The sequence below is a fragment of the Scomber japonicus genome, chromosome 10 (assembly GCF_027409825.1).
Source record: "Scomber japonicus isolate fScoJap1 chromosome 10, fScoJap1.pri, whole genome shotgun sequence".
Classification (NCBI taxonomy): Eukaryota; Metazoa; Chordata; class Actinopteri; order Scombriformes; family Scombridae; genus Scomber; species Scomber japonicus.
Genome location: NC_070587.1, coordinates 19445441 through 19455298, shown reverse-complemented (window position 1 = coordinate 19455298; position 9858 = coordinate 19445441). Strand labels below are relative to the sequence as shown.

Here is a 9858-nt window from a genome sequence, read left to right as displayed (position 1 = left end):
GGTTTGTGAGGCAGTCTTTACACTGAAAGAAGAGAGCTGTGGATGACAAAACAGAGGTATGTGCATCAGCAAACTAAAGTTGCCGCCGGACTCTAGCAGGATAAACAGGATGCTGTCTCGTTTTTGCAGCACAACAACAGCGGAGGATGTTGTGTCAGAAAACGGTGAATCACTGGTGTGTGATGTGAATTTTATCAAGCACTTGATCTACTGAGATCAGAAAATCCAGCTGAGGTTCGATCAAGACGGGATGACAATTGCCAAACAGAGTTCAAATACTCATGAACAGAGTGTCTCTACACCTGCAACTGAGGATGCTGGAACTCACACACTTCAAGTTTATATGTTTATATATGTTTATAGAGGACTTCAAGGAGGTGGAAAAGCTGCTCCAGCTGTGTCTGTGTTTACTGATGTCCACCGCTTCCTCCGAGAGATGTTTCTCCTCACTTTGTCGTCTGAAACTTGGCTCTGTAATACTACTACTCAGAAGACATTAACTAATGGCATTACTAGATGTCCACAGAGATATTGTGGATGGTATTAATAGCCCACCTTTGGAATACCACACTCATGTCTTTTGCATCTACTACTCTGTATGTCCTGGTTACTTACTCCTGCCACCATATAATATACCTGTATAATATATAAAATTACTCTGGTTGTGGTTTGTGACATGATCTTGAAAAAAAAGCACAAGGGTTTGCAGAGTAAACATTATTCTAAGTCTTTAATGACTAACCTGGTTTAGTGGTTTAACCTGGTTTTGCCAGTGTCAGCGTTTGCTGTATCCGTCACATGCGTTGAACTGGGTTGTTGTAGTCTAGCTCTCTCTTCCTCTCCCTCTCTCCTTATGTCACTCCTCTCCCGTGTGTCATTTCTGTGGTTGCTCTGATGTTTATAAGGTTTACCAAGCAGTTTAAATTGGCTGTTTTTCTATACCTGCTCTTCAAGATATTTACCATCGCCTGATAATTCAGCAGTATTAACCCTTAAGCAGGCCTTACTAGTTATGTCATTTGCACCTAAAGTAAGGAAGGAAGGAAGGAAAGAAGGAAAGGAGGGAAGAAGGAAGGAAAGGAGGAAGGAAGGGAAGCAAGGGAGGAAGAAGGAAGGAAACGAAGGAGGGAGGAAGGAAGGAAGGAAAGGAGGGAAGAAGGAAGGATGGGAGGGAGGAAGGGAAGGAAGGGAGGAAGAAGGAAGGAAAGGAAGGAGGGAGGAAGAAGGAAGGAAAGGAGGGAGGAAGGAAGGAAGGGAGGGAGGAAGGAAGGAAGGAAGGAAGAAAGAAAGGAATGACAGATGAAGGAAGGAAGAAAGGACAGAAGGAGGGAACATTTACCCTAACAGCTGAACTTAGAGCTGATGAAGGAAGGACAGATGAAGGAAGGAAGGAAGGAAGGACAGAGGAAGGACCGGGAGGACAACACAAAGGTTAAAGAGTCTGTATCTCCTGGTGCACGTTGTCTGTTTAAGGGTTAAGAGTTAATTATTGAACTGATGAGTGTACATTTCTTTTTTAATAGTATGTAAGCAAATATCACAGGTATGTCTTTTGGTGTGCATTGTGCAATTATATAATAGTTTTGGCTTCCTGCCCTGTGTAAGGCCCTCTGGGTATAATCATTAGATATAAATGAACCTGTCTGTTTAGTTCAATGGGGTACAAGTACAGCATATAGTATGACATTGTACTATACACTGTATGTATGCCACTGACCTTCAGCACCCCCCCCCACAACCCAACTCAAAATGTTTTCCAGCGTCCCCGCTCAGTGGGTGCTAACAAACTTTAGCTCCTGCTTACAGGCACGCATGGATGCTCACGCAGAGAATGTGACCTCTGTTAAATGTGTGTATCTTTGCTGAATGTGGGGAAAAAAAATCAAAAAACTGTGAGTTTATAAATGCAACATGATGCTGGGAACAGGAGACAAAGACAGGCTGAAAGGCTGACAGGTGTTATGTGAAATTACAGGCTCCCTTCTCTCTGTGTGGTTGTGGATTTCACTGCTCTTTCACTTCTCTCTGGCCTCACCTCTCTCAACATCCATCTGTAATCCTCTCATTTTTCCTGCCCACTCCTCCGCCACTTTCTCTCTCAGCCCACCTTCTCGCGCTGTGTGTGTGTGTGTGTGTGTGTGTGTGTTAAAGGGATGATCTTTTGATGCCCTCGCAGTGTATGAGTACTTTCTCTGTCTACTTTCAGCGGTTGGCCATTGTGTTTGCAGCCGTCATAGTGCTCTCCCACTCACTCCATCAGAAACCAGGCCTGTGTAGGGGCCTAAATGAATATTGATTCTCCCTCCAGTGCTGAATACTGCTGGGGGGGAAAAAAAAAGGATGAGTGTGTTGTTCGCAATGAACAGAATGGGCCTGATGGGGGGGTTGGGGGGTAGAAGATGACGATTAGGATGATGGTGATCATGATGACGATAATGATAATGGTGATGATAATGACTGTGTCAGTGATCAGAAAGCATGATGGGAGCTATCAGTCGATGCATGTATGTGCATGTTGCTTGTATGATGGCGCCGTACAGTACATCTAATCACTGTATTAATGCTGAAATGTGTGTTTGAAATCAATGGCAAATAATGCAATCGTGAGGTGTTGGAAGAAAAATCATAAAATCTGGACACAGTTGTTAAAAATTAGGCTCAATCTTTATTGTCAGAAATGAAAATGCATTCATGGATTTTAGAGGTTTTCCAAGAACTTACAAATAAATGAAGGGTTGTCCCAGAACTAAAATGTATCCTTATCACTTCCTTTGACTGTTACATATAAAATATCTATAAGATCTGTTTTTAAATGTTTCAAACCATTGTTTTGTAACTAATAATATACTAATTACTACAAAGGATGGAAGGAAAAATATCATTAGAACAGAGAGAAATTAATAAACCTTTGTGTCACAGGACACATGAGCAAACTTCTAACATCAAAAAACAAACTCAAAGTAATATCAAACAAGGATTTTATGAGGAAAACAAAACACACTTGCATGAAAACCACTGAATACATATTTTCCTTTTTGGTGAGTCATTAAACTCATCATATTAAATGCATTTAAAAAAATATTTCAGGAGGAAATAAATTCATTTCCTAAAGTTGCATGGTATTAATCAAGTGGTTAATGTAGTCTTGGTGGTTGTGAGGATTGCAAATTAACTCACTTAGCACCAAAACCTCTTTCCTTCGCCGTCCCACTAAACGAATCATGTCTAACCTGAGTTCAGCATAGCCCAAGAGAGGAAAAAAACACACAAACCAGAAATGATGAGAAGAAAATAATTCAAACTGTAAAATGAAACGGGAAAAGGGAAGAGGAAGAGTCCCAGAAATAGATTTCCTGGCAAACATTCTTTCTTCTGGGAAAATCAGAAATAAAATGACAAATGTACCTCTTTCACTTCATTTCTCCCTCCTCTACCCTTCCAGGACTATATTATGAGGCGCTCCGTCCAGGTAGACCACCATCTCTTCTCCAGCCTGCTGCTCTGTCTGCTGCACTGTTTCCTCACCTGCCCCAGCCTCTCCATACACGCTTCCCTCCACCTGTAAGGTGCAGTTGTCCAGCTCCGTCACAATGTAGTGAGTGCCCTCGTCATTGACGATGACCTGAGTTAAACCTTCCTTCATCATCTGAGACGCTGCCAGCTGCAGCACTTCCTGCATCTCCTCCTGATTGGCCTCCTGGATGACCTGCACTTCCTCTTGCTCTTGTTTCACCTCAGGCTGCACAGCCTCAGCCATCTCTGGGGTCAAGACCTCATGAACAACGGCCGCCTCTCCATGCATTTCTTCCTGATGGCCCATTTCACTGACAGCACTGAGCAGAGCGTCCAGAGCCGTGGACGACTCCGAAACAATGTGACTTTGTCCTGCTGCCCCAATCGCTACCCCTCCTCTAGCCACAGCCCGTAGCTCTTCCCTGGCTTCCCCTGACTCCAGCACCACATACTGGGTGCTGCCTCCGGCCAGGTGGGCCCCTGCAGATGCCACTTCCCTGCCTGAGGCTATGACTTGTCCATCTTCAGTGATGTGGAGCACCTCTGCCACCTGGCCGGCCATAGCCAGCGTCTGCAGGGTGGCAGCGGCCGATTCCTCCAGGGCCTGGTCAATGGTCACCTCTTCATCACCGTAGCCCTGGATAATGATGACCTGCTGGACTGATTCATCATGGCCAGATGCATCTGAAGAACCCTTCCTGCGCACAGGGGATTCCACAGACTCTGACTCCACAAAAGTAGCCCCCTGGCCCTTCAGACGACACTCGAAAGACTTGGACACAATACCTGTAATAACAAAAGAACACAATTCACATTAGATTTCATTTTTGGGATGATGCTGATACTTTTATTACAAGCAGTTCAGTGAAATAGAAACACGCCTCAATTCCTACACTGATTAAATTGAACCAAAACTGAGCTTTCTGCATACCTTTAGTGCCAGACACTCTTCCTTTGGTCACTGTATGTATATGGAGTCCAAACACATATTATAAAGAGAAAGCTATTTAGGGGCAAGATGGCCAGGATCTCATGCAAAAGCACCAAAATACACATTGCAATTAATGTCCATACCACACATGGCATGGCTGTGTAATGTTCTTGATAACTACAAATGTTGAACTTTCTATGTTTGTGCATCCATCACTGCGAGAAAAAGCTATAAGGAAAACTAAGTTAAAATAAAAGGTGACATAACACTTCACATATTTGTGTCACTTAGTGCATGAAAGGAGACAGAATATAGAGATATTAGACTGGCGGAAGAGTGTGGTGAGATACGGCTGGTGCTAATTGAGCCACAGTGTGCCCTCTCAGATCACAGGTTGCCATGGCGTCTCCAAGGTGACAGGAACAGTGTTAGAAATGCCATTGTTTAAACAGCGCCTGGCTCAGACACTTGTCGGCTAATCTATGCAGAAAAATGGGAATTTGAGACAGTGAAGAGCGGACTCTGCTCACACCTGAGCCTCTGAGCTTATTGTAAAAATACTGAAAACACACATATCCTTGTCATGGGAAAAGCATATTGACCCTCATTTGCAATGTTTTAGTTTAACCTGAAGGTTTGCACTTGAAAGTTGGCACATTCGACAACACTTAAAAGCTTTGAAACCCCTTAAAATTCAGAAAACTATCTTCAAAATTCAAAGTTTTTGGGAAAAACAACAACAACACAAAAATCATACTTTTTTAAAAATCTTGGGTTCCTGAAAAGTTGACATTTTGGTAGTACAAGGTTTGCCCCCAAGGGTAGCAATGAGATCACACAGATCTCCCAGTACATGGAGGAACAAACTCATCAATCATTGATATTCCTATCTCCCACTGACATGTACTGTCCTGCACTCGCAAGGTTGACAATGTGATCAGAAAGTCAGAGTTGTGCTGCAAACGGTCTCTGACCCAGCTGTGCCCTGTCCTCAGTGTAAACAGGCACAGACATGTGTTAGCTCTAACTTTGACTCTTACAGGACAAATAGACAGTGACCAGTTGTCCTTTGGTGAGAGCAAGCTTAATTGTGCATAGATAGACTCTCAAAATGGACTACTGCTACATTTTTACGAGCCTGTCCATGAGTGGCTGTAGGAAACAATGAACTGATATTTACATATAATATTACATATTTTAAGTGTGTCCAACATCACAGTGAACTGAAGGGACCTGGATAAATAGAAGTTGTAGATGCTGGTTTCAAGAAACACACCACATCTCCCAGCTTCAGCTCAGAACACAGTTTTAAAGCATTAAAGATACTTAATAAACTCAAAAAATGGCTTTTTCTGGCAATGCATCAACTGACGCATTCTTGTCAGTTCAAGACTTTGAAGAAGCACTTTTATTTTATTTTCATTGATCAATCATTCACCCTACATCTACTTATAAATCTGTCCATTGCCCGTGTTCACCCGTCAGCACACAGTATGATAGATCATTAGAAACTGGCATTATTTTAAAAGTGAGAAGATGAAAACTTGTTGCAGTTGCAGTTATGACACACACACACACACACACACACACACACACACACACACACACACACACACACATACACCCACACCTGTCTACACCTGCCAGGTTTATTTTAGGCAACAGTTAAAAAAGAAAGAACACTGGACAAAAGCAAGCTGTTTCGAGATCTCTTTTTACAAAGACGTGTTTGATTCATGCAGAAAAGGAGAAAACGTGACAATGTTTTTGGTACTGCTGAGTCATAACGGACGTAATTAATGACAGAGAATGAATAAATCTGCGTGTCACAGAGAAAAAAACAGACAGCAGGACAATTCAGTGAGATTGTAGTGGACGGACGGAGTGATTAACTGAATCCACAGCTGTTATCCTCTGAATTACATCATTCAGAGGATTTTTCTCAGTCTGTTTTCATACCTGAATGGTTTAAAATGCTTTCTACAAACTCTGAAACTGTGTTCCTTTCAGCATGACTGAGAACACAGAACCCAGCGCAGGGTCCTGTTTCGAGGGAGTTTTCTGTTAAGAATTGTTTGGGTTGATAACAGAATATTTTGTATCATGGTATTAATACATGTGGCCAATTATATTTCTTTATGCCTTTTGATTTTTGCATGTGAAATACAACCAACACAGCATACAGCTCATTCTACTGGCCAGTCTTTTCTCTCTACCCCCCTGATACTGTATATCTACTGTATCTCTATACGTAGAGTAAGATAATACAATGTGCATTTGTTTAAAGGCAAATTAGCAAAGAATTCATTGTGACGCTGCAGTCCACAGGCAACTAGTCTGTGTAGTATATATCAGCTCAGTCTATTTGTATCTCAAGTGACAAGCACAGTAGTTAGTGTATGGAGGGAGTCAGCATTGTCGAAGACAGCCAGAGGAAGTTGGCATTTTGAGCAGCATAGGTTACCTATTTTCACAAAGCTACAGGGCCAATGCTAACTGCCTACGCCAGAACGCTGCAAGCTGAGAGGTCGGCTGGAGAGGACAATAACTCAATGGCTGTGCAGTTCCTGCCGCATTACCATAAAACCTGTTTATGTGTGTGTGTGTGTGTGTGTGTGTGTGTGTGTGTGTGTGTGTGTGTTCTTAAGTGAGAGGGAATATTTATGTGTCAAACCCTCACTCAGCTCAGTAAAGCTCAGTTTTGCCTGTTTAAATATGTGTTAATCCATGTATGTCTGTGTGTGAATCTCTCAATTTACATATTATATGTGTAAATGTGCCAGTATGCAGGTATAATGTTACGGTCAGGCTCTGGTGGTGTGTATCTGTGCAATAAGCGCTCCTATATGTACAGTATTTGTATGTATATGCAAGTCCCAATATGTGCTCACGAGCCTACTTATGTGAGTACGTGTTGTGCTTGTGAGGATGGTAAGGCTATGCGTTGCTAGTGTGTGTCACATTAGCCATGGGGTGCTGTCGGCGGGTCCCAGCGGCGGCCTGCTGAGGTTTATGGAGTGTCACTCAGTCGCTGCAGCCGTGAATCAAGTTAATGTTGCAGATCCCATCTCTTCAGTTGTCCTGCGCTCCCGGTGGAAGAACAACATTTGAACAGCGTGATTTGGCCCCGGCGAGAGGCTGATGCCTGTTTAATATGTGTTTTGAGTGTTCTGACTGACTGATTCCTTTAACAGGAAGAAGGAGAGAGGATGATAGAGAGAGAGAGGCAGGCTGCTTTATTGGCTGTGATCTCAAACAAGATGGAGGCTCCCTGAGAGGAATAAAACAACAGGGGGAAGAAAAGGATGTGGAGATGGGTGGTGATGTCATTTTGATTTCCAGAAGATACAAACGCCTGAAAGAAAGTCTTCCTGTGAAATTGAATCAGTCACTAATAATAGACTAGTGGAAGGATGATAATAAATTAGGTTTTTAAAAAATACTTTTTATATGAATTTTATACTAATTAGCTTTATAAGTACAATGTACATCTTTGTTATCTCTTTGTTATACTCTGTTATCTTATTTCCCTATCCAAGTTTATGTGAGAATATGAACTGAAAGGATTATGGAAGACATCAGAGGGAAAGAAAAAAAAGAGTGAGATGAGTGGAAGCACCAGAGATGTCTATCGTCTATTTGTAAACAAAAATAGAAAAATGTCAATAGTTTGTAGCTGCATTGTTTTTTTTCTTTTTTGAGGCAGGGGTGTATTCCTATAATAAGGTTGGAAAAGGAGGAAGTATTTAAGAGTAGGGACATGGACTGGTTTAAACTACTGTACTGTACTCTCAACGGCAGTTCTCTGAAAACAACTCAGTATGTTGGGACCTCAGACAGAGAGTCTTAAATAGATCTACTACAAACCAACTTTACTGATGACTTGCACCTGACAAAAAACCTGAATGAGTTCTATTGTTGATTTAAAAGACAATGGGACAGTACTGACACCATTAAACAAGCTCCAGACCACCAAGTCCTGCCCCCCCACCCGGGCCTGGGCTTCTCCACACCTGTCTATCTCTGAAGAGCCCTCCTCTTTCTCCTTCTGTCCCACCTCAAATCCATCAAGGACCCAACCCTGGATTCCTTGCAGTTCGCCTACAGAATCAACAAGTCTGTGGACAATGTGGTACACATGGCACTTAATCCTCCAGCACCTGGACTCTGCAGGAACTTATGCCAAGATGCTGTTTATGGATTTTAGTTATATCATCTGCAGTAGGACAAGATCTCCCAGGTGCATGTGCCTGACTGTACCTGCAGGTGGATTACCAACTTCCTGTCTGACAGGAAGTTTCTCTTCTCCCTGTACACCAACAGCTGCACTTCCAAGCATCAGTCCATCAAACTCCTGAAATTTGTAGATGACACCACCCTGGTGGGGAGGGGAGCGCCTACAATACAATACAATACAATAAAACTTGGAGCTCAACTCTCTAAAGACAGTGGAGATTTCAAGAGGAACACAGCCCGCCCTGCCCCGTCCCATCAACCTGCCATAAGCAATGATGGTGCACTTCTACCCCGCCATCATTGAGTCCATCTTCACCTCCTCCATCACCATCTGGTACGCTGCTGCAACTGCTAAGGACAAGGGCAGACTACAGCGAATCTGTGCCTGAAAAGGTGATCAGCTGCAATCTGCCGTCACCCCAGGACCTGAAATCCTCCAGGATGCTGAGGCAAGCAGGAAAGATCATGGCCTGCATCTTATACCACTCTATCACCAGGTTGCCTCTTTTAGCTCCATTCTACTTTTTGCCATGAATCAGATGTCAAACTTGGTAAAAGCATAGATTTTTTTCTTTATACAGGAGAGCAGCAATTTGCCCTAACAACTAATTTTCAAAATCACATTGTGGCAGTTGTACAAATAATGTCAAACTGGCCAAGAAGTGTGTGTCCCCAATATCTAATATTTATTATGTGAAGAAAGATGAAATAAACAGTTTAATAAAAACAGTTATAATAATCTGCATGCACCTATTCTCATCATACTTCATATTAAGTCTGACAGAATTTGACAGAATACAACTGTATTTGCTGATGACAGTGAACCCTATCATAAGAACTGTCTGATGCTGCCAGAATGAGATAACCTCGAATGGATGAAATGATAGTGAAATTAAACTAAACCTGATTTTGATTTTGATGAGGACTCCTCTGGAACCCTTTTTAGAACAATTAGGTGATCCCTGGATTATAGTCCGCTAACCATTTGTACAGTGTGACTCCGTGCCTCACAGCAGTCAGTGTGCTAGGTACCGTACACGGAGCCTCTTTTCTCAGTGTACGGTGCAGATGCAATTATTGATCAGTGGATCAATGAGCTGGCCAGTGCTGGAGGCCCGGGGCCTCTAAGTGGCATTACTTCAGCTCGGAGAGGCCGCCAGGGGAGCGGTCAGACAGCA

General features: G+C 42.7%; 1 protein-coding gene across 1 annotated transcript in view; it reads right to left on the bottom strand.

The window, feature by feature from the left end:
- Positions 1-2662: 2662 nt before the first annotated feature.
- znf407 (zinc finger protein 407) overlaps positions 2663-9858 on the bottom strand; it is a 149631-nt gene continuing 142435 nt past the window's right edge. Inside the window, exon 11 of the mRNA XM_053326313.1 lies at positions 2663-4299. Coding sequence (XP_053182288.1) covers positions 3431-4299 — 869 coding nt within the window. The 3' untranslated portion in view covers positions 2663-3430. The remainder of the gene's footprint in view (positions 4300-9858) is intronic.